The sequence below is a fragment of the Epargyreus clarus genome, unplaced genomic scaffold, assembly GCF_041222505.1.
Source record: "Epargyreus clarus isolate Ecla_fem2 unplaced genomic scaffold, WU_Ecla_fem_2.2 ptg000032l, whole genome shotgun sequence".
NCBI classification, from domain to species: domain Eukaryota; kingdom Metazoa; phylum Arthropoda; class Insecta; order Lepidoptera; family Hesperiidae; genus Epargyreus; species Epargyreus clarus.
The window spans coordinates 5492893-5519656 of record NW_027332237.1 but is presented as its reverse complement, the minus strand read 5'-3'; the positions used below and the strand labels follow the sequence as shown (position 1 = coordinate 5519656).

Below are 26764 nucleotides of genomic sequence, written 5' to 3'. Positions count from 1 at the left end.
TGATAACGTCTAGTTACATGAAGGTGGCGATGGTGATCCAATGGGCACCACCCAAGGGACGTACCGGTGTGTTCTACGAGATATACCACGGTTTTGGTACATGCGCAATGACGCCACCGAGGATTTTAGTCAGAAAGAATCTTACATAACTCGACTTTTCTACCATAAGAAATGGTTTTTGAAAAATTTCTCACCAATGTCTGCCAATAAAAAATTCTAGAAAACAGAAAACAAGTGTGCACTTGTCACTTCTACAATACAAGAAATTCAATCTATGAGGCTAGAAAGCGCAATAATATTTCCAATATGCTTCGTGGAAAAATGTTTCACAATCATGTCACAAATTAAATCAATATTTATCTACTAAAATGGTTCTTGAACTCTTACTAACCAATAAAATAGTTCTTGAAAATCTTACAAGACAACTCGCAGTGAAGATTGTACAGTCGAAATCAGCAGTGTTTAGCAAGAAGGATACTACCAAACAGTGCAAGTATTTACGGTATTTGTCATATCAATAACAAGAAATTTTATAATAAACCTACTTGTGTAGACAACGTAACAATATCAACAATTCATTAAAAATGTGTTCTAGTAAAATAATTCTTAAAAATAATATTATAATCCGATATCTGCCAATAAAAATACTGAAGGAAAATAGTTCTTGAAAATCTTACAAGCCAACTCGCAGTGAAGATTGTACAGTCGAAATCAGCAGTGCTTAACAAGTAGGATACTAGCAAACAGTGTGCAAGTATTTTTTGCGTCGCCGGATAAATTTGCAGCCGCAAGCTAATTCCACCGCACATTCCGATGCACACCGCACTCGGTTACAGAGCTATGAATAATATAGAACGGACAAGTTGTTTTATTTTAAATTAGAAATTTTGGTCCAAAGAAACGTAGGTAAGGATTTTTTAACTTAAGGCGTTGTGGTTATTAAAAACATAAAAGTTATTTTAAATTGGATTTTTGTTAACAGTAGGTAGGGCGACTATGGGTATTTTTTAAACTTAGTTACTATGGTCATGCCACTGAGCCGAGAGTTATAAATACTGTGGCTTGTAATTTAAGATTTTTTAAAAGACTCTTTTACTTTTGTATATTTGTAAAAAATCCATAAACGTATATTTATTTTATAAATTTCTAACAATGACTAATTGGATGACAGTGCACATATTAAACTGAGGATTTATACAAATTAATTTAATTTCGCAAACAATTTACGAAAATAAGTTATTATTATTACCAAATATTCATAGCATATAAAAAATAAATTAACAAGATTTTATTGAACTTTATCTCCTGAGGGCGTGTCAGTGAAATTTAAAGCAAAATTGCTGCATATATATATTTATCTCTCACTGTTTCTCTTTAATAACATAAATTCATTACGATAAAAACATTCATAAAATAAAATCCCCTTCTATACATTCCCAACTCTTTCTGCTTAACGCCTGGCAGAATTTGTTCTGCTGAATTAACCCGGATGCACAGCGTTGCTACAGCTACACGTACAGGCGCTTCCCTTAGATCTTTCAGCTCCTTTGAATTGTAGATAGTGTAAATATTATACAAGTCAAGGATCAGTTTTAGTATAGGATAGAATAACTAGTCAAGTATAATTATTATTTTATTGGTTAAATAAGTATCAATTTTATAAATTAATTAAAGATGGTACAACCCTCTATTCGACGACGACATCATCGCCACACCTATTTTGACCTACTAACAGAAGGTATAAGCGTTGCTGTGTTCTGGTTTGAAGGGTGTAAGGGAGACAGACTTTTCCGAGACGTTCCTTAGTCCTTAGGGGTAGCGGCGCATCTGTGGCGGACCTCAGGTAGGAATCTAATCAAATCTGGGGGCGATTACAGATGTCCATGGTCAGTATTAGGCACTTACCATCAGGTGGACTGCATGCTCGTCTGCTACTCCTTTATTATAAAAAAAAACAACGCTTAGTGCTCACAAAGATAACGCTATAAAGCACTTAATTACGGAAATGGTGCTTCAATACATCGTAAATACATAAGTCGTTATCTCCGTCGATATAATTACAAGCTTAATTAAGTCAATAACGGCTATGGATTTACTCAGGCGATAATATAATTTATCGTAGCCATATTTTATCACGAATAAGCTATTGTGTTTCGTTAATAAACAGCTTATACGTACATTGTTAATGAGAAATCAATTGTTTGGCTTACCGGTAAATATATTTTTTGGAAATTATGAGCTGAAAAATATACAGGTACTATAATTTTGTATAATAAGTAAGGATACCTTTAGTTAACTTCTTGTACATTTTTATGTTAAAAAATGGTTTTCAGTAACTCTTGGTAGGTTGGACTGTATCCTCGTTTTTAGACCTTACGGTTTCATAATATGTATGTATTTATTCGTATAATCTGCGAGCGTCCTAGTATACAATTTCCAATCAGCGCCCCTAGCGGATTGTGTCAGAACTAGGAAATCGTATGGGCCAATACGTAAACAAATACCAAAACATATTTGTAAAAACGTAAAAACTCATGGTAAGAGTACAGGTAAGACTTTAATCTTTATCCGGGGTTGGGTATAGGCTACCATCAGACGGACTGCATGTGCTACTTTTGTAAATATTCAATAATAGTATTGAAGAACTGACTTTGTACACATATTCTAATCACCCATCAAATAAGAAGACAGCTTTCCAAGTTCTATGATCAACCTAAGGTTGATTGCATATATCTAATGTCCATTGGCGCCAGTGACCATTTAAAATATAATGAGCATACTTATCTATTGCTTCCGTTCTAAAAATATCTTTTGTATTATTTGAAAGATTCGTTTTACAAATCCAAAGTTCCTTATTTCGAAACCAGAGCGTATTGAACGTTACTCAAACAATAAATGTTTGCAAATTCAATTTACACATTTTCTCGAGTCAAACAGAACTGATTGCGAATTATCGAGATGTAAAATAGATTAAGCATCTTTGTTCTTTACATTTACGCGCTAAATATCGTAACTTCGTACGAGTTGTGACCTATTTAGTGATATTAGCGCTTTTTATGGGTATGTGAGGTGGAATCTATCAACGTGTGTAAGCAACTTACTGTCCTAGTGCTGGGAACGGGTCTCCGCTCATAATAAGAAGGCCTTAGTCCGCCGCGCTAGCTAAGGGCGTAATGGTAGCTTATAACTTTGAGACTTTTTTTAAAAGATCTCTCAGGTTTCCTCACAATGTTTTCCTTTACCGTTAAACAAGTGAGAATCAATTTTTAATACATATATAACGTTGAAAAATTAGAGGTGCATTCGTGAGATTTGAACCTCGGACCCTCGCACGAGTTGCCGAATTTCAACTATTAGGCTATCACTAAACTAATATTAACAATAATGAAATACACATTTTATTTATTAAATTTTATTTCCATAAAATATAATACTACAATAAAGAGTAAAAATAATAGAAAATAAAATTAAAATCTAATCTACTTAATTAAACTATTAATAAAATAATACGGTCCTTAACGAAATTAACCTAAATTCAATCATCGAAATTGATAAAGGTTAATTCCATGGTATTCCATATTATTACAAATATAAAAATGTCGACAAAAAATATATAAACATTTCGATTACAATTTATGAAACTCAATCCTAATTTAACAATTAAAAATAATAAACCTTATATTTACTTTATGTCACTTAAATTACTTCGTTTGGTTTTAGCAGCTTTTTAAAATATCCATTATCTTTATATATCTTTCTTTAATATATCTTTATTTATGATTATTTAGATTATCGCGAACAATTCCCCAAATAAATGACCTAATAACGACGAATACAAAATCATAATAATCCATTGATTCCGCCCAATCGACGCGTGTTGATTCTTGGAGAGAACCAAATTATCTTGAGCAAGTTATAAACATACATGTATTCGTGCTTATTTATTTTTACTCGGCGAACATTTAATGTTGTGTTACACGACAGTAGTTAGATACATATTATGATATTCACATACATATTACTGATTCTGAGTTCTAGAACATGAGATAATTAAAATCGTAATTCAAATCTAGGGAGCAGATTGTACATAAAAGTGAAAATAACTAGATATAATCTATCAATCTGCGCACTACTGAATGTTTGAATGACCATTTAACAGCGGGAGAGGTCAGGCATGCTCTTCTCCTTGCAGTACGCGTAGGAGGACGGCCAGGCTTTGAACCCGACGCGATCGTAGATGCGCTTGGCACAACGCACGTCGTCAGCCAAATCCTCGTTGATCAGATCTGAAATAGTGATGTAGGGATATTAATTTATTATTAGAAGGGATTTTAAATAATATAGTAGCAGACGAGCATGCAGTCTACCTGGTGGTAAGTGGCTACTGATGTCAATCCCAAATAAGATTAGATTAATAAGTGAGTTCAACCACAGATGCGCCGCTGTAGCGGCACTTCTTCTGAGAGATCTCAGGACTTCGTTGCAATCCTTTGGAAAAGTATGTGTTTCTTTCCACACCCTTTCAAACTATATGCCTTATAACAGCTGTTATAGGGCAAATTTAGGTGTGGCGGTGGTGCCACCGGAGAACCACAGAGGTTTCTACCTGGTAGAAGACGAAATTTACCTCGGTTTGGATTATAGATGTGCAATTGTGTATGGCGGCAATGGCCACGTACTTATTTTATTATACTTTTTTACTTATATGGATTGCATGGTCGTATTATAAACTTTGTTTTATTGTTTTATAAGCTTTGTTTTGTAAGCAATTTTAATCTATACCAAAAAGTTACATAAATACCTACTGAAATACATCCTATATTTCCTATACTTTTGAATTAAATTAAACCCAGATTAAATTGAATTAAAACAGAGCAGTGCAAGATAATTGCAGTGCAAATGTGAGCATTAGCAGCAGGTGTGGACCAATTAATTAGGGCGCGTGATTCAATTAGCTACCTTCACACTTCATGCTGCAGTGGCCGCCTTTCCTGCCTTTCTTGCACCAGTCCTTGTTGTTTATCTGCAAAAGAAATAAACATTTAGTACGCATATTTTAATAAAAAACATTTGGGTATGGGTTTGCTTGTGTATTTTCGCATTCATAAAAATGATGAAGAACTTCGCGCGTATACTTTGGATGGGTGACCGCTGGTAGCTAAAGACGAGCGTAGTGGAAAATATGGTCTCTCAATTGGGGAGTCCAAAATTCGAATACCAGACGCAGCTCTAAGTTTTTGAAATTTATGCGCATTAGATATGAATGATCACGCTATGACGGTGACGCACGGTAAACAGTAGGTTCTTAAAAAAAAATCATGGATGTGTGAAGTCTACAAATTTGCAATTGGCCGGTGGACTATGAAAGGAGACATGTTCCCAGCAGTGGGACAGCAATGGGTTAATGATCCTAAAGCGTATTTCCTAGTTGTTATCGTTGAGTAACAGTGGTTAACCCTTAGGAAACATTCGTTGCAGGTTGGCTACTAACCCGAATTTGCTGCCAATGCGTATTAAAATTACTTCATGGAGTGGCTTTAGCAATTTATGAAGAGAGGCCCGTGCCCATCAGTGAGGCTTAAAAAGTGCGTATGTATTTTTAAAATTTCATTTAAATCTATAAAATCATTAACGTTGCAGTGCCTTTTAAAGCTATTGAATAAAAGGCAGCGATAAATCCTGCATATCAAACAGTGATAAGTATTATGCTGATCGATCCGACCGAGGAACTCAATCAACACAACCGCAGCGTATGCCCCGTAATGGATAATATCGCTCCTGGCGACTTCAATGCGCCCAAATAAATTAACGAATTAATTAAAAACGTGTTTGCTGACAAAATACAAAATGCAGCGGGCGGTGTGCGGCGAATTTGCATTTTTATCGCGCCCCTAATGGAGATGCGTATCGGAATTTTGAACGACTTTTTTGTTTCTGGAATATTCGCTTAATTACGTTTAAGCGCGACTAGAATTCGTAACGGCAACGTGACTCGTGGTGCGACTGCCGCGTGTCTATTCAAAGCTTAATCAAATATACTGCTACTGTCACGCGTGTTTACGACCGCACGCGTGTTCCAAACGTACGCGTGCCTTTTCGTTTCATACGCATACAATACAGGTGACACAGGTCGTGAAGAAGCTGCATCAAGTTATTCATGTGCGCGACAGGATCATCTTTCTAAGGGCCTGTTTCCTACCACGTGCGGTTTTAGTGCTCATGCGTGACACTAGATGTTATCATTTCATAGGTGCATTTCCTGTCATGAAAACTACGAGCACGCGGTCGCAAAGAGACTACACCGGGTTAATTAACGCAAGTAAGTAAGTCATGTACCTGCATGACTACAAAAATATACTTGAAAATTTCGTAGAAGGTAATTTATAAGCGCTGTTAATCATAGCTCATAGTTCTCATTTATATGTAAGCACAACCAATTGCTGACTAAAAACTAATTCATAGTACTCGTAGGTATTTTGACTTTTTGTTTTAAAAAAGGACGTTGTTAATGGACGTTATTAGTACGATAAAACCAAATCTCGCCACAATATAGGAAGCAATTTTGTTGCATTAGTTTGAAATAAATCTTAAACTATGACGTCATTGTCTAACTTGAAACATAGGTCACTAGTCCAGGCCAAATAAACAATCTGTCCAAAATTATATGCAAATCTAATATTGACCGCAAATGGAATCAAAATCGATTGCCATATACAGCAACTTGAACCCTTTTTGGAGACTAAAAACTTTAGGATTTTTATTATTCCAGTTTTGAGACACGAATAAAATAAATAACATTAAACGATAATATGAGTTAAAGAATTCAAATAAGCTATTTAATATTATAAGTGAATTATCACTTTCTTTAACGGTGAAAGAAAACATCGCTAAGAAACTTGCATACGACCAATAGGCAGTGCTGTGGATTGGTGGGTGGTGGTGGTGCCTAATCCTTCTCATACTGAGAAGAAACCCGTACTTAGCAATGGGACAGGGGTTGACGATGATGACGGTGTTGTAATGTTTTATATAATGTATAATATAGACTATACCTATTATGTCGCTTCGCCTTATTACATTCCAGACCAACCAATCGGCTACACTGTCGCTTTAGGGTAAAACACATAATAACCGTCTAAGCCGAATTACAAATATTTCTACCACTTAAAAGTCGAAAACAAAGTAAGTGCTTTATCTCTTAATTTTCCATATACACTGTTCCCAAACGAATTCCCTTACTACTCAATTACGGTCACAATTTTCCGGGTGGCGCGCCTCTCTCAATATGAGAAATTTTTAAATTGGCTGTGGGATGTTTCTTGTCACGCTCTGCCGCGTACTTTTGTGTAACTCTTTTGTGGAAATCTTGCTGACATTCCGAACATTTGACGCGTTTAAGTTCCAGAAATACATTACGTATTTTAAACGAATTATTTAATTAAATGGATAATTAATTGAATTCAATTAATTAATTAATCTATTATGATGAATCTTTTGAATTAATTAATAGATTATGTTTTCAACGAATTAATTCAATCAATTAATTAAAAAATCAATTAATTTGAATTAATTAATTGAGTTTATTTATTTTAATTTTTTGTTTTAATTTGTTTTTTTTTGTTGGAACGTATTATTATTCCGTAATCCGTAAGATTTTTGTTGCTTATTTAGTTTAGGAATTAATTATTTACTTTTCTTATTTTTAATTACAACTTACAAGTACTTGAAATCAGAATACAAGTATTTAATTATGAAATACATATAAATTAAAAGTTCTTTAGTATCTCAGACGAGATGAATGTAGATATCTATTGTGGATACAGTACTTATAGTGTAAAATATCTTTTACCCGACTGCAGAGGGTAATGTTATTAACCGTATGTATGTGTGTCTTATTCTTTGGCACGCTTAACAGTTCAAACATAACATAATTTAAGGGATTTAACGTATTAAGCTACGTCGTTTTCCATTGTGGGGATAACATAGCGGTCGGTATTTTGGTTTTTATAATAATTTCCTGTTAAATTCTTTCGGTCAGTGTAAAAAACAATTATCACCCTTAACAGACAAACGATATTGCGCGTGTGAAACATAAAATAATGCAATACTCATTGCGGTTAAGCGATTAATATCGGAACCGGCTTTAATGAGGGACAATCATTTACGCGCATTTTACGCGGTACGGAAAATCCGATGCGACGCAGATTACTATAGCACAGGGATGTCCATTTGACCGATTAATTGAAGAATCGATTTTTTGTACGAAAAATATGACCAATTCCTTGACGAATGGATTTTCAGTACAAAATATCAATACAAAAAATCGATTGAAAAATCGATTTTTTGTATCGACGTATCGATGTTTAATTGATACTATGGAAAAAATCTATCTTTATAACCGAAAATTGACATTAAAATTTTCTATAACATTTTTCATGATTTTTCGTGTTCATCTTTCAAGTCATGTTCATTAACGTTCATTTCGCCAAAATTTTTTCGGCGTAGGAAAGACGAGTGACTTTAATTTTTTCGCTGATATATTTCCAGCGCAGAAATAAAATACGAAGATCGATTTTTAATTAGAGATAGCATTGATAGCTCGATCGAGCGGTCCAAGGTTCGAATCCCAGGCACCTTTAATTTTTGAATATTATGTGCGTATTAGAAATTAATAATCACTTGCCTTGACAAAGAAGGAAAACATCGTGAGGAAACCTGCATACCTGAGAGATTTATAAAAAAAAGTCTCAAAGGTATGTGAAGTCTACCAATTCGCACTTGGCCAGCGCGGTGGACTATGGCCTAATCCTTCTCATTCTGAGAGAAGATCGGTGCCAGGACAGTAGTGGGTTGTCGACTACGACGATTTTTAATTGATTGACCAAATTTCCGCTTGTATTAATATAAAAATCTATATTTTTCGGTAAGAACCGACATCCCTAATGCAGAAAATGCCGCCAATTCACCAGCCCTGTTAATTTAGCAATATTAAATTCCACGTAACACTACTGCGGTCATAATTTAAATCCCTCATTGAATTTTCGACTGTTTTTCGCGACGGCTTTAATTAATTCTCGTGTAAGGTTTCGTTGCAATACGAGCAATGAGCATTCTATTGATTACCCGTATTGGTAGAGCCTGTATGGTTCTCACAGCAGAACGATTGGTGAGGTAAATGCGCTTATTATGGGCCACTTTTAAATTAAAATGGTAGATCAGAAAAATATGTTGAAAATTATTTATCCTATTGGTAATCCAATAAATAAATTCGGCATAAAAACATTTAATTGGTAGACTCCGGTAAAAATCCCACATAACCCTGCGTCGCTCCCACGGCGCCGGGTACCTTTTGAAGGTTTCCCCCTCGTTAACAAAAAAAAAAAAGACTCCGGTAGCATTACCTATTCCTACTATTTTTATTGTATAATTTAATATTTCAGGCATTTGTGATTGAAGTTGACGACCTTTTTTTCGCCGTCAAAATTTTGACTATGTGGTCCGTGTCGTCAAAAAGGTTGCTAACCGTTGCCATTTTGGGGTTGATTACAGATACGGACGACATTGACCAGATAAGGAGTAAAAATATACTCCGGTGGCAAATGTTATTTGAATTTTCTTTCATGCAATTTCATCTTTCCATATTTCCGTACTAGATACGATTTTCAAAAAGATTTACTGCATTTTCGAAATAGCCTTTCCCTCAGAAATCCGAAGCTTTAGAAATTTCAAAAACGGAAAACTTATTTACAGCCGTCCAATAAATGTCAGATATAAAATCCAATAGCGATTGTCTTATGAAGTGACGCTACAGATATTGCAGCGTCGATCCGAAGATCCGACGACGGAACACGGATCAAGTGTCGAATAAACGTCGCCATATCGGAGATGCGGCGTTCGATTTCTTATTGTTTGCTGTAGGCATGGTTATTATATATCGTAACATGAAACGGTTTTCATTTATCGCACCATATCGATATACTGAATACAGACAACTTAAGGCTAATTATTAACGAATCAACAAATATACCAAACGAATTAACTAAACGCAATCGTTTTATGTTTTCTATATCTCTGTTCAACTTTACACTTCACTATGTTGAAAACGAGACGATTTTGTGAAGCCACAACGTTAATACGAGCGCGTTTGGTTAACTAAATAAAACTAGTCATTCTATATACTGATGGCGAGCATAGCTTATTATTGAAGAGGCTCTGTAACTAATATCAACATGAAAGACAAAAACAGGTTTATAACGTTATAACAACCAGATATACTGACCAAACAGTGCTCCTGGTATCGATATGAAAAACCGTTTTTACATCGATATGAAAACCTATTCAGTAACGTAACCGTTTACAAAAAAACGCACAACAACTGACTACTTAGGAACAACGCTTCGGCTTGTTAGGACTGGTTTAGCTGAATTCCGTTCCGATGTTTTACAGCGCTGACGTATGACAATTGGTTATGAAGGACGCTTTTTACAATGACCACCAATGGCATGTGGTTTTAGAGTATTAGGGAGTAAGATTTTTGGTATTGTCCACCGAATACTTGAGTAACACACCAAAAAACAACTTGAGAATTTCATTGGTTGCATGTTGTTTTTTTATTTGTCGAATATTTGATTTATTTATAGTTTAGTGTAGTAGTGTTTGAATGAATCTGGGCAATGATATATTTTTCTATAATCTTTATATGGAGTACCTATAAGAAAATATAATGGCCTTTACCTATATGCGTGAATTAATAACATATCATATATATTTTTTTATAATATAGGAGGAGCAGACGGGCATGCAGTCCATCTGATGGTAAGTGGCTACTGCCGCCCATGGACATCTGTAATCAACCCCAGATAGGATTACATATCCTACCTGAGGTCGGCCACAGATGCGCCGCTACCCCTGAGGACTAAGCTGGAACCCTTCGGAAAAGTATAACTCCCTTACCACACCCTTCAAACCGGAACACAGCAGCGCGTAACACTGCTGTTATTAGGTACAAATAGGTGTGGCGGTTGTGCCGCCGGAGGCGAACCACAAAATATTCTACCACCTTCAAAATAATATAAAATAATATTCCCTATTTTCATTTAAATTAACAACCCTATTGTTTAAATAAAATCTGGTTTTACTTCATTTTAGAATTAGCTGAGGTAAGTCCGGACAAACTCAGTACATTTCGTTCGTATCGTATAACAGTTCTTCTAATCAAGATTCAGCGTACACAGCTTACTTTCAGCTTCAACCTCTGGGAACATGTTGACACAGACAGAAGTTGGATACGTAAACAGAGGTATGCAAATTTTAGTTTCATTCTATTAGCAAATTGTATATCAATCTTTTTTATCATTGTTGCTTTATTTAAAAGTCTAATGACTATCTGGCGGTTATGTCGGAGTACTTGATTGTTTAAGGCGTCCCTATTTTACCACTGACCGTCTTGTTTGAAACACAATCATATATTATTATTATCTTATCACTTTCATCATCAATTCATTACTGTCACCTTTTGATATTCATATTATTTCGCTTTGTTTCGTTATGTTACGTCCCGTTCAATTTGACTATTTCCATGCCTCGATTTCGTATTATATCGTTTCATTGCATTTCACATTTTCATTTAAATAAACAAACCTATTTTAAAAAATAAAACTGTATTTAAATCTGTTTTTACGTCATTCAAAAATTAACTGAGGCGAGTCAGACCAAAATTCGTTCGCATCAACAGTTCTTCTAATCAAGATTCAGCTACACAGCTTATCTACAGCTTTAACCTCTGGGAGCATGTTGACACAGACAGAAGTTGGATACGCAAACAGAGGTATGCAAATTTTCGGTTCATTCGATTAGCAAACTGTAAACAGATCCCGTATCCCTTCGCAATTCTGCCGCGATCAAAATTAGGTAAACACCTTTGTCGCTTTGTTCCGAGTAATATTTCTATGGTTGATTTTTATGCGAATCCAATTACTGGAATTAAAATTCGAATGATTGTCTGGCGGTTAACTCTATTCTTTGTTCGTAATAACAGTTGTATTGAAATTGTTTTGAAGAAGTAGAAAGTCGGAGAAGTGACATACAATATACATGTGTATAATTGTGGTATCTAATATTATGTAAAAATTGTTTTTATCTTTCTAATGTACGATAATGATATTAATGAGGTTGAATAATGGTTTAATCTCGTATGACGGTTTGAGGTATAAATCCCGGGCACTAACATCGATTGTTTCGAATATATGCGCGTATACATTTGTTATGGTGTAATTAAAGGATGAAGACAATTTTCTAAAAACGAGTGAGAAGTCAACCAATTTACTCTGCAACGACCAAACCTGGTTCAGCCGATCACAGATGCCTTCACTAAGCACTAACATGGTCTCCTAATATGTAAGTCAATCAGAACGCTAAAAATAATTGTGGCAATACCACCCCCACTGGCTCTACCACCGTAAACATACACAGTAAACGTAACGTTACGTAACGTAAACGTATACATACGTAATAATATATACGGGTGCTAACATCAAAGTATTCAAATATTCTCGACACCAAGATAGCGTGATCCAACGCATTGGGAATATCGTGTCTTGATTCCGTCTGTTGTCTGATTCGGCACCGTCGTGATTGCATTGACTGAGTGCCACTCGTTACTACCCGCATGGCTATATTGATCATGATTTTTACTTTAAACGGGACTTTTCCCAATGTTAGTAATAGTATTACAATGTTATTTTACTAAAACGGGATAAAACAAAAACCTGTAATGGGAAATACTAATAATGCCAATGGTGCAGTGTGGGTTTGCTTTTCGAGGGGCAGAAGTTGAATTTGTCGCCTCCTGTAAGGAACTAAACGAAATAGAGATATAATAAATCAAAAATCCCAACTGATTAAATATACTATAGTCTTTTTAAACTCTTACAATTTAGACTAATCCAGCGACATCGTGTATGTTGTATCCGGTAAGCCGTTTGGGCTGCTAATCATGTCAAAGCATGGGACATACACGCACAGATACGCTCCAAAAACATAACCCTCTGCAGTGAAGTAAAGGCCCCAAAAGGCCCTTCCAGTTTAATTTTGTGTCACTATTTACATTTTTCCTAAACTGGGACATTTTCGTGTCTCCGAGTTATTTTTTTGGAACGCGAGGGATGCTGGAAACGGTACAGTCCTGTTCAAAACGAGACGAATGGTGACACTAAGCATACCCTTTGCACTAAATCTACAAAATATGTGTATTTGTACCCTCTGTATTATCCTTGTATCTCTGTACATTTGTAAACACATCTTTGTTTTATCGGGTTACTTTGTATTTTAATAATAAATCATAGGACGTATAAGGGCTTATTAACGATGGGAATAAAATCTCATTTTAGGCCTTTTAGGAAAATTAGACCTTAGCCTTATCTCAAAACCAATGAAACCAGAGATTCTCGAACTTTTTTCGTGTATTGCCTGCTTTTAGAATTAATTCAGGCCATCATTTTTAAACGAATGTGTTACAAGGAAAAGAACAAGAAACCGCGGAGAGTCACAGTTCTTTTCAGAATAAATACCTCAAAAGAGTGGCACTCTTTATTTTCACCAAAATAGCAATATTTCATGGTCTGCATTACATTCAACTAATCTTAAACCAATAGTGGTCCATATCGGATCCATTCTCCTGGATCTACAGCTTTCGCTCCAAAGTGGTCGGATTGCTACCAAATCCGCTCCATATGTCTGCTTGCGAAAAATTTGCATGTGTAAACAGCACGAACTATCGCTCCGTTATATTAAAGGATTGTACTCTTTAGTATTCGCGATGCGATGTATCGTGGAGTAGACACCCGACACGGGTTCCGGGTTCGATGCTGAAGTAGACTAGCAATTGTTGTACGTAGATGTATCATCTGTAATTAACCCCAGATAAGATTAGATTCCGACCTACGTTTCTACCCCTATGGGTTAAGTTATAAATCTCGGATAAATATTTTACCTAAGCACACTTTTCAAACTAGAACACATTAGCCCTTAGCGCCTTAACCCTACTGTCATTAAGCAAAAATAGATATGGCGGAGGTGCCTTCGCAGTCGACCCATAAATCATTCTATGACCTTCAAAATTTCAAAGTGTGCCTGTAAAAAACATCTTTATTGGATTATAATTTTGTTTTTATTCTTAGAGAAAGTAAATACGTATAATTTGAGTATAAAGCACATATTCCTGGAGAATATAATACTAGTCATCTAGTGATACGTTTTTCCAAAGCTTAAAAGTTCATAGTTCAACATAGTTAAGTCACTCAAAACAAACAATTCGATGGACGAGCCGATATTAATTACTAATATCATTTACCCGTACAACGTGATTTCTGCCCAATTATAATCAAATAATGTTTGCAACTACCAAAATGCGATGTCTGCGAAATTAACTGCAGGACCAGCGTGCGAAGTTTAAATAGAATGTCAGTATGCCTGGGGTTTCCAAAATTAATCTAGGAGTTAGTTAAGTTGGTTTCGGTTCTGAATTTTCTATATCTATGTATATAAAAATGAATGGTTGTCCGTATGTGCTTTCTAGAATCGTAAACTATGCATTTGATCATCTTATGATCTTTAGCAAAGTTGACAACAACTTTTATCCTAAACCTTCGTAGGCTCTTGCTTATGCATAATACGCGTCATAATAATGGTGACTAATTTTCGCCAGATGCCGCCACTGTCGAATTTTCAGTTATATGTATGTCATGTTATTTTTTAAAACGCGGGCGTAGCCGCGGTCACTACTAGTTTCTTACATTTTTGAATGAAATCAGAATACAAGGAAAACTAATTATTTATTTAAGCTTTTGTCAATGCTAGTAGTAGTATCTTTAATATATTTTTATTTTTTATATGTTTTTATCCATAATCAGTGATTCAGATTTCCTCCTCCTCTATCCCTGTGGGAGGAAGTGGATTTATGTCCAGCAGTGGGGCATAACATGGTTTTAACTAAGAATGTGAAACCTGTATCTAATAATATAAGCATAAAAAGTATTAATCTTAAAATTTTGCAAGTATCTCGCAAATGAATGTTTTCATATTATCAACCACATAAAATATATTTATTTAGACATCTGAAAGAAAATGTTCATTTAGATTAAATAAAATGAGACCTAAGTATTTCTTATTTTCTTTACTATACTCAGTTTCATTAAGATTAAAATAAACCATACTCGTATTTACACATTTCTTATTTTCTTCATAATACTCCTTTGCGTGTTTATCACAGAATCCACAGACGTTGGAAGATGTACATCCCCAAAGCGCATTGCTCAAAGATATAATCCTAAACAGAATACGATTTTAAATATTTGCAAATCTTTTAATACGCGGGAGTCGTTTAACGTGAATATTTTCTAGTTTCTGCAATCCACATTTTTGCTCCATTCACTGAAAGGGATCCATTTCCTGCGAGCGTTTGCGTACAAACCTGGGAACGGATATGTACGGTAGCATACGTATTACTACATTTTCAATCACCGAGGAAATCTCAATCGGGATCCCACAAAGAGCGGAGACATCGCGTAGAATCTATCGGTATGTGGAAGTACGTATGTGTTGTCGTCTAATGTTTTATTTTGTCACTTCTCGAATAGGCTAGATGTAAGGAAATTTCCATTATTATGAAACAGTACGAATGACATATCAACAAAAATATAAAGGTTTGTATACATACTATTTTGTTATAATAATAAATTGTGAAACATGTCCGATCGGGTTGTTATTACGCCAAAGGCTTCGTCAATGCTTTGCTGGCTTAATAAATCTTACCAAAAATTAAACAGTAAGTTTTTAACTTTTTATTATCTTATTAAATATTATCCACTAACCAAAATACATAACGGGATCTACAATTATAAATATTTAATCATATCATTTAGTTGTAGAAATGGACTCTTGTTTAATTATTTTTTACTTTGTAGTAATATTGAAGTGGATTTTATATTTGTTTTAATTTTACTGCTACAGAAAAATAGGAACGGAAATAATTAAAGTCTTGGTTATAAATTCAGTATAGTATGTGTGAGTACCTATCTCTTTAGTGAATATCTCAATACAATTTTCCTCAAAACACATAGGTAGGTATTTCACGAAGTGCCAGATAACTCTATATCCTACAACATACACAACCCACTAAGCAGCGTTCCTGCAAATCGAAACGATTGAAATCAGGCGGCGGTCGGTAAATACCGTCTGCGAACTAATACTTTCCCTCGAGATTGCTAATCTTAAGTCTATGTCGCTCTGATGAGTGTGTGATCACACAAACTGGAATTGAGGCACTTGATTGTTTAATGGCAATTCTCTAAAATACACATTTAAATTGCTACACCTATGTTGGAATGCCTTCTTGTGTAGTAAGCAGTATCAAACGTTACTTTGTGTAGATACAACCCTTAATATTAAAATGGATCCAAAAATAAAGACCAGATTCAAACTATACGAAAACGTACTCAAAAATTTGGATCTCTTAGATTTATATCTATGTCAGGATAACTGGACTCTACTTCGAAAAGCTACATCCGAAAAACCTTTTTGGTTCGACTACCCCCTTAAGTAAGTACCGCCATTTTCTGCATGGTGTGTGCCAATTACTTTCCTCTGTTGCAATATGGTGAAAATCGGCGTAGTCGTGTCGTTAAATAAGGTTTAACATCTTTATTATTTCTCTTAAGAATTAGAAAAGAGTTACTTACAGAGAAAACCATCAAAAACTTACAAATAAAATAATATAAGGCGTACTAGCTGACTCGGCAAACGTTGTGTTGCCATATAAATAAAAAAATGTTAAGGGTGAACAACCCTTATCACTTAGGGGTATGAAATAAATAGCCGATTCTCAGACCTACTGAATATGTATATAAAATTTGGTGAAAATCGGTAAAGCCGTTTCGGAGGAGTACGGTAACTAACATTGTGACACGAGAATTTTATATATAAGATTTACTGGAGGTTTTCTAGTAGCTTCTAAACTGTAAATAGCAGTAAACCGTATCAAACGACCCTGTACCTATAATGCCTCACGGATCCTAGGGGAGTGCAGCGGCCTAGTTCGGGAGAATTAGCCAGTAAAGCCCTAATGGGTGGCATCCGTTGCATGCAATTGAGACGGGCATGGGAACAAGATGCAATTGATAGCATTTGATTTGTTGCGACATCTTTTTAGGTCAATGGAAGTAAGAAGTACCTACGATGATAAGATGATAGCTATTGAAGTACAAAGGATGAGTACTCTTGTAGAAGTGTTGCTTCCCGTCGCTGTATGCTCTGTGTAAGATTTCGTTTTAAGCAGTATCTCTTGATGTTTTCACGGCGAAAAGTAAAAGTAATTTCTATAAAGGTTTGTATATAGAAACAATATTTGATTTGGCAAGATAAGATCGGGAAAAGAGCCGATCAATAGACATTATCGGCAATAGGTTGACGATAAATCAAGGCAAAAGTAGCACTACTTCCAAACATATATAGAAAGCAGACGACAGGCCGACTGAAATCAGATTTTAAGATTTTAGATCTTCTAGAAGAATACGTGAAAAAGCCCATAAATTTGTGTACGTCTTTCTTAGAGAGCAATTTGCGTTTCACTATGCGTGTTAGTGTGATCGTAGTACACTATCAACTTTAAATAATGAAGTTGATATCTCAACTTGGCCGTAACATGTGTAGTTTCGTCTCTCCTAGAGTCCCTTAGTCGCCTCTTACGACATTCATGCAAGCAAATAAGTTATGATACTTTATAAAATCATATACAGTAAAGTTAAGCCTTTACACTAATTGATTGTCAGAGATAAATCAGTATGAGTTCTGACGCGAATAGGTGCCATTTGCCAAAGTGCCATCGCGATCACAGTGAGATTGATTAATGTGCTAAATCATGCTAATGTTGCACGGAAAAGCTAATTGTAGTGTGTGTTTGCATGAGACTAAGTCCTTGAGCTAGTAATAGCTAGTGCGAAAAGAATAGAGCTATTTACAAGCTCTTCAACGACGTTCCAAATGGTCATTTTAAAATTTGAGTTGCTGTAAATATTATTTTACTATAGTAGAACTGAATAATAAATTCTAGGGCAAAATGTAAATTAAGTATTTTAAAACGAATAAAAAGATATGAATGCTGAATATAAATATATAGCTCCGAATACAAATATTGAATAGGAAAGATAAAATAAAATTTACCGAACGTTATTGGAATATATAATTCGACATAAAACCGATGGAAATTTCAATTTATTCATAAAAAGGTGATAAAGTATCACCATTACAATAAATATCATGCGAATTGGATAAATATCGTAAAAAGTCATCATTTTAATTTTATATAAACATATAAATAAACTTACACACTAAATTTAGATTAAAAACAATCAAACTCGCTATCAAATTTTCATTCACGAAACAGCGCAGCGGAATTTGGTAGTAATATTACATAGCGTCAAATTTATCAGTGTATGCAAATCAAATAGTTGTTTGCTCGCTACTATCTCGATGTGAACGAAGCATGGGGCGCATGTAAATGACATTTTAATATGTCGAACATCAGCGATAGGTACGAGTTACGTAGAATGGTGATATGCAGATGAATGTGTTTCGGGATATATTGTTGAATTGTGGTTGTATGAACGAGCCTTTTTTGTATGAGAAAGAAAGGAACAGGATAGTCTACATTTAAATGGTGATATATCTATACATAACAGACACAACTCACAAAATACATGTCCATACATACGCAAAAATGTCCACACATAAATAGGAAAATAGTCCCTATTAAAATTGATCGCAGATTCATTGATTCTGATAATTAAGCTAGAAAGTTTAAAATAAAAATCTTGATATTAGGATTTCTAAAATATGCGAAGCCGTCACAGCTTCTTACTATACAATTGCTACTTCACAATAGGATATTGGCTTTTGGCAAGGCTATCACTACTTCTGGCTAGGCTATCACTGCTTCTCACTGGGCTATTGGCTTTCGGCTAGGCTATCATTACTTCTGGCTAGGCTATCACTGCTCCTTACAAGGCTGTACAGTTTCTAACAAGATTATCACTATTAATTACTACACTGTAACTATTTATTGTTAGCCCAATACTATTTTTAGTGGGTAATTCTGCTTTTCGCTACGATATCATTGTGTTTCGTTATGTTATTTTTACTTCTTACAAGGCTATCACCGCTTCTGTTATTCTTTGATATCTTTGATTGATTTGTGGAATGCTAATGGGAAAGTTTGATTCATTGCGGTATGCCCACGCGTTATCCGGGAATTACATTATGTGGCTTCCAATACGATCGGAGGGTTTATTATGACGTTTCAATCAATATTTCATAATTGCGGTCGTTACAAGCGATTGTGTTACATATGAACATGGACGTATCAATATGGATTGTTGAGGAGATTTTATGTCGAAATGCTAAAGAAAAACCAAAAAAATATTATTTTGGTGATTAAACTGTAGCAGTCATACCCAGTTTAGCAATATGATTTCAAGCCGCACATTAATAATTTTTTGTATTTATTGGCAAAGGAAAAGTCCGAAAGTTAACATTGAACATAAAAATAGTTTGCTGATGATTGAGTTAATGTCTTCATATGATTTTAAAATCCAATCCATTAGTAAATAAAACAAAAGAAAATTATACCCCAAAACATGGAACAGAAAAACAAACCCCAAAACAGCAATAAATGCATGTCCGCTGTAAGTAAATAAGTCATTTACATAAGTTTCCAAACCTCATTTCGACCAATTTCTTCGACCCCACTTAAAACCCGTCAACAACCCTATCGCAAACTTAAATCCCTCTTATCATCAGATAATAGACAGTAGCGCCGCCCCGAGGCTTATTAGGACTGAGTGAGAAACTATGGCGACCCTTCCTTGTCCCTAATATATTATGTGTAAATAGACGCCCGTAGCACGGAAGTTCTTCACTGTATGTTAAATCTTAATGATGTAGAAAATATGAGTATATGCTAAGCTATTTTTTAGAGTAAGTTTTTGCTATAAAACGAATATAAGCCACACATTCGCAAGCATACTATCGGAAGTAATATTTTTCTCTTTATGTTTTGATCATGGAAATTAGGTGTTTGTAGCGGCTACTCCGTTCCTCGGATAAAAGTTAGTGTAATTATATACTTATATCTCAACTTAATGTTAATTCAGCTCTAATTAAATTGATATGGCATATTTGTGAGACTCACCAATTTAATAACACATACCTAGGCTTTTGCTGATGAAATACAAATGATTTTCTCTCAGTGAAAATGAGGCCCAATTCGTGGCCGAAAAACACCCCAGATTCTCCTTTTGGTGTAATGTTTATGTGTACAGTATGTGTCCTATGTGGAAACAAGGATACTACGTTTACTATGTCTGCTCGCATATTATTAATTAAATTAATATTAAGAAGCAAAGTAGTGCTCACAGGGTAGTGAAGTAATAAAAGTCTATCATAGATTTTAAAAGCGGGTACTATCAGCTGTAGAGCTAATCTCTAGGGTTATTGGCTCTTGAACTTATGTCAGGAAATATTGGAAATTTCTTACAGAGGAATTTCTTGAACAAGTAATTAGGATGCTTTTTTTTTGAGACCAGATTTATTGGTGAAATTTTCAGTATGTCTTAAGATTATCGATAGCAAAAGGTGTTTAAGAAAGGAGAATTATGATAAATTGTATCAACTTTGGAAATTCTCGACTAAGTTTTGGATTCATTTGAAATGGATGAAACAACTCAATAACAAGTAATGGATTAGAAAAATACATTTGTTTTTGACGAGTTTAAGATAATACTAAATAGGATTTAAGTAATATCCTTTATTCCTCATGACACTTGCTTGAAAAAACATTTTTAAGTAATCTGAAGTTGGAAAATCTTCAGAGGCATCTTGACCTCGACTGACAATCAACGGGACACAAAAATCTTGAGTAGTTAAAAGGTGAAGTCTCCCAATCCATATTTGGCCTACGTGGTGGATTATGTCCTATTAAATCCCTATTACTTTGAGAGGAGTCCCGTGTCCAGCAGAGAACCAGTAGCAGAGGAGAATGGCTTCATCAAGATATCCAGTGAATTTTCTGATAGACAGCTGCTGTTAGGTCTTGCAATAAACTAAAGAGGAACAAAGGAGCTATCTGTCAGTCAAAACCGCTTTGTGAGGCAAATTCAGCTTGATAAATACGTTTGGATATTCACGATACGTCCGTCGCAAAATCAGGTAATTTGATAGCGAATTCAGCACTTCTCGTAGGGTTGCCTCTACTCTACAGTTGTACTACAGTTTGTCTATTTGTGGATGTATGGAAGGTTTCATACCAAAATTTTGGAAGGCGGTAGAACTCTTTGTGGTTCGACTCCGGCACCACCACCGCTACACCAATTTCTGCCTCATAACAGTGTTGCTATGTACGCTGCTATGTTCTGGTTTGAAGGGTGTGGTAAGGGAGACATACTTTTCCGAGGCGTTCCAGCTTAGTTCTCAGGAGTAGCGGCGCATCTGTGTGCGACCTCAGGTAGGAAGGAATAGTAGGAAAGGTAGGAATATGTAATCATATCTTGGGTTGGTTATAGATGTCCATGGGCGGCAGAAACCACTTACCATCAGGTGGACTGCACGCCCGTCTGTTACTCCTATATTATAAAAAATAACGAAGTTCTCATTATTTCTAGACAATATGTCTAGTTCAGATCATATATAATTCACAAAGGAGCATTTAGTCCCCTGATCGTAATTGGCTACTGTTGCTCATGGACATTTGGACATCGACCTTAGGTAATATTAGATTCCTGAGGTGGACACAGATAAGTTACGACGAAGTTTATTTTTTTTTGTTTACGAGGGGGAAACCTTCAAAAGGTACCCTATGCCGTGGGAGCGGCACGGGGTAATGTGGGATTCTTACCGCACTAAAACCCCCCCGGTGGCCGTCCTCCGCGCTGCGTAGAGGACTCCGGGATCCCTAACCACCTACCCTACGAGGGGTTACGACCCCTAAGGACTAAAATGAAATGCCTCACGTAAGTCATAATAGGAAGGAGTATGAATGTTTATTGCGAATCATTTGCTAACAGTTAAAGTGGTTTAAATAAGATTCAAAGAGGTAAAATTGGTTGCTATGCTTAACTTAAAATCTTCACATCATGCCATTATTATTTCTACTCTACTATTTTCGTTCCTTATTTGGTGTAAAATTAAGTATTTTGTATTTTGGGAGTGTTTTAGAAGATTTGATGTTTTGCCCAGCAGTGGGACAAAGATATATTACCACCGTGACAGCCCTGCTATCACAATTTCAAGCCATCCTGTATGTATACGATTCGTATGCAATCAGTTTGGCACTAATCTATCATTAATATGTAAATAGAATCGATGTGTGTTCGAAATGTGCGCAAATAGCGTTATTTTATTATTATGTTACTATTTAACCGGTACAGGATTGATTTTCTATTCAATTTACAATATTTATCTAAAACAACGGGTAATCAAATTTACGGAGCTTGTCAGAGATGGAGTTTTTCATTGATAATTGTTATGTGTCTGTTCACAAGTACAATTACATTACACTCCAATGAAAATGAAATTAAATCAATCCAAATATGGTTTAAGTCATAGTGACCGTCAAATAGTGATAGCCAAAGTGGGCGATCGTGATCCCCAGGGATCGACGACCTGCAAGGGCTTGTGTGCGAGCTGCTGCTATTGCATCATATGTGAGTTTTTTTTTATAATATACCAGTAGCAGACGAGCATACAGTCCACCTGATGGTAAGTGGCTGCTGCCGTCCATAAACATCTGTAATCAACCCCAGATAGGATTAGATATACCTACCTGAGATCGGCCACAGATGCGCCGCTATCCCTGAGGACTAAGCTGAAACGCCTCGGAAAAGTCTGTCTCCCTTACCACACGCTTCAAACCGGATCACAGCATTGCCTAATACTGCTGTTATTAGGTAGAGATAAGTGTGGCGGTGGTGCCGCCGGAGTCGAACCACAAAGGGTTCTACCACCTTCAAAGAAAATTCGAAAGATTCGAGTGAAAGAAGATTCGAGGTTCGGTGAGATGGGATAAGATTGTGAGTTTAACGACGATGAAAGCCATAGAGGGGGTTTTACCCCGGAGCTATAATCCCATCTCTCTCTTTCAAAGCAGCGTGGTACTCTTTCTCTTCGAATGGCAGCAAATAAAAAAATTGCACCGGTTACTAAAAAGATCACTTGGTGTCTTTTCGAGCCAAGAAGTCGCAAGAAGAAGAAGGTCGCAAACCCGAATAATATAGCAAAATTGCGCTTGTGATGTATCGCAATTCTTGTATTCGTGCTCCATACACTTGACAAAAAAGGAACAACACGAGCTTATGTAACACAGAGTTCAGATGATTCTCACAGGGGGCAAAACAACTGCGATTTCAATATAACAGGGATGGTAATGAGCGTGTTGTTTCAAGTCAGGCAGAAGTGGCGCACAGGAGTTATTTTACACGTAATACTCGTATAGTACTCGTAGTACTCCTACTTTTATTTCATATTTTCTACAGGAACGATGTACGAGGTATCCACGATAATAGTACTAGCTGACCCGGCAAACGTTGTGTTGCCATATACATAAAAATGTTAAGGGTGAACAACCCTTCTCAGACCTACTGAATATGTATATAATTTTTTTACCAAAACTGAATATGCATAAAAAATTAGGTAAGGCCGTTTCGGAGGAGTACGGTAACTAACATTGTGACACGAGAACTTTATATATAAGATTAGCCTACTAATATGATCGTTACTGTGTTTAGATGTTTTTTGAGAATTTCACAAACACAAAATCACATACCCTTGTGGTTATAATGCGGTCAACCATCCAACAAAATCAAAATTACTTTCACACAGTTCACACCTCAATATTATTCAGTTTTCAAATAGTGATTTAAATAATAAATTTGCCACGTTTGAAGTAACAAATCAAAAGGGACTAACGCGATCGGCGTTTGCATTTTAACGATCACATTATCACCGGATAATAGAGTTACAGCTGAAAACCAAATTAATGTGCCATTGGGGTTAATTTGATAAATCGCTCACTGTTAAACCTGGATACACATGTGCTGGTGTAAAGTAAATATTTTTTGTTGTTGGAATAATATTTTACATAGAAGGCGCAAGATGCAGTTCATTTGATGGTACGTTACTGTTGTCCTTGTCCCTGTAGTTCCGGGATTAGAATAGTGCTACGGTATCCCCTGCCTGTCGTAAGAAGCAACTAAAAGGGGCTTCCGGGGTTGCGGGCGGCAAGAGTGGGAGCTCGAACCGTCCAGTAAGCGACCCCGGGAAGGACGGCGGTATGTGTGGTCGCATACTGTCGTAAACACTACATGGTGTAGGAGGAGCGAAAACGGCTCCCCCAGGGTAGAGCCCAATCGGGGCATCGCGCTTGGAGGGCTTCGGTTGTGTTGCGTCGGAGATCCCGGAGTTCTCGAACAGGCGTTGAGGACGGCCACCGGGGGGGTTATAGTGCGGTAAAAATCCCAAATAACCCGACGTCGCTCCCACTTCGTCGGGTACCTTTTGAAGGTTTCCCCCACGAAAAAAAAGGTTATTGCTGCCCAGGCGCGACCGCAGCATATTTTTATTATCACATGGGAAATTAGGTTAAATTAGACCAATATTTTCTAACTTTCTAACTTAAGTATTAATTGTAAATTCCGGCATATCATCTCCGCTACTCCCGCGGCAGAGGGAAATCCATGCAGGGTTACCCCACGAAAAAAAACTGATCAAGTGCAAGTCGGACTCGTCGGTTTTGGAGGGTCATGATCCCCGTGAACCCCCTTGGACTGCCATGGCCCATGGACATCTGTCACCAACCCCGGATAAACCAACCGACCTTCTTGTTACTCTCCCTGAGGACTAAGTTAGAACGCTTCGCATAAGACATACTTATCCGATGCGTTGTGGTTTAAACCATACACCTGAAACTCGAACATAGTCGTTACATTTTCTATACCACCTCTTATATAAAAATCGCAAATAAATGTACAAATTACTCATTTTCGTAATCCTGCTAATTATCAGAAATATTACTCATAAACATTAACTTTGTATAATTAGGAGTAAAAGGCACAATTTACCCGTATATACTTCTAGAAAAACTCAGATATGGGTCTAAAAAATCCTAAAACTGATACTTACTTCGACCTCGAGAACCGAACGCTAATAGACTTGTCCTAATTAACGTTTTACAAAATTTTGTGCCGAACAGGAATATCATGTTTACATTCCTCTTTCCATCTGAACATAATTAACCCCAAAGGGAGTCCCCGTATTATTTTATTAGTTGGGAAACATTGTCTAATAACAAAATAATATTTAACGTTTGTTTATATAAATCTTTTTTGTAATATAGGAGTAGCAGATGAGCATGCAGTCCAACTAATGGTAAGTGGCTACAGCTGCCAATGAACATCTGTAATCAACCTCAGATAGTATTAGATTACTACCTGGGGTCGCACACAGACGCGCCGTTACCCCTAAGGACTAAGCTGGAACGCCTCAGAAAAGGTTATCTTCCTTACCACATCCCTTCAAACAAGAACACAGTAGAGCTTAACACTGCTATTATTAGGCAGAAATAGGTGTGGCAGTGTTGCCGGCGGAGTCGGACCACAGAGGGTTACCATCTTTTAAATTTAATTAAAATATGATAAACGATACGAAAAATTACATATTTCATTATTAGTACGAACAAGTCCGCAGGCGATAGCTATGTTCCATTATAATATTTTAATCACCGTATTAGACTTGGCAACAGATTTTAATAATAAAACCTTTTTAAAATCTCATTATTATTTTTCGGCCTCCTAATATTAGGTTAGCGGGCGTTTAAGGGATTAATCTTTAATAAACCTTAAGTATTCTGAGTACAGTCTACCTGACAGGTAACTAATGCAATTACAAAAGTATAATAAGAAAATGTAAAATAATATTTTTTCTTCGTTGTATATTTTTTACGTTAAGCTAAGCAATATGTGGTAACTATTTGTTACGTTTTTAAGAGCATCTCTATTTGTCCGAGACGTTCTACCTCCTCAGGGGTAGCAATGTATCTGTGGCCGACCTCGGGTAGGATTCTAATCTTATCTGAGGTTGATAATTATAGTTGTCCATGAGCGGAATTGACCATTTATCATTAGCGGTAGCTTCCTGTTTTATATCATTTTTTATTTTTTCTTTTTGTCTACCTGTTTTCTTTCTTTCTTTTTTCTATTTGTACTAATTCGGGTTTATTCCTTAGAGGGTATCCACGGAGAGTCCCTGAGGAGTTTTATGATGTATATACAAGGTTCACGGATAAAGACGGGTATTGAATAATTACATAATTAAATAATGGAGATATCATGTTTTTAGAATAACAGCAGTTACGAAACATGAATACCTTTATAACGGGCCCAAAAAATCCCATAATGTCGTTTATAAAATTATTATTTTATTTATTTATAATTATGTTGATAAGGTATAATCCGCGCCAAACTGCTAGTCCGCACTGAAGTGGTTGCGAGCAGGTGTAGTCATACAATTTGATACGGCGACGCGATTCATTTCTATATTCAGAGCGGACTAGCAGTTATATGTCGATAAGTAGGTACTATCTGTACATAGTTTATAATCTTCCTTAAGCTTAAAATAAACATCTAAGTAATAATTAAGTTGCTTAGTTTACTCAACATAACTC

General features: G+C 35.9%; 2 protein-coding genes across 2 annotated transcripts in view; one reads left to right on the top strand and one right to left on the bottom strand.

Annotated features, from left to right (window-relative positions):
* Nucleotides 1-26764, top strand: part of LOC140754943 (uncharacterized) — a 128586-nt gene that overhangs the window by 44159 nt on the left and 57663 nt on the right. The window lies entirely within an intron of this gene.
* Llp1 (lysozyme-like protein 1) overlaps nucleotides 3471-26764 on the bottom strand; it is a 38401-nt gene continuing 15107 nt past the window's right edge. Inside the window, exons 4-5 of the mRNA XM_073090281.1 lie at nucleotides 4960-5023; nucleotides 3471-4286 (exon numbers count right to left, since the gene is read on the bottom strand). Of these exons, the coding sequence (XP_072946382.1) occupies nucleotides 4153-4286; nucleotides 4960-5023 (198 nt within the window). The 3' untranslated portion in view covers nucleotides 3471-4152. The remainder of the gene's footprint in view (nucleotides 4287-4959; nucleotides 5024-26764) is intronic.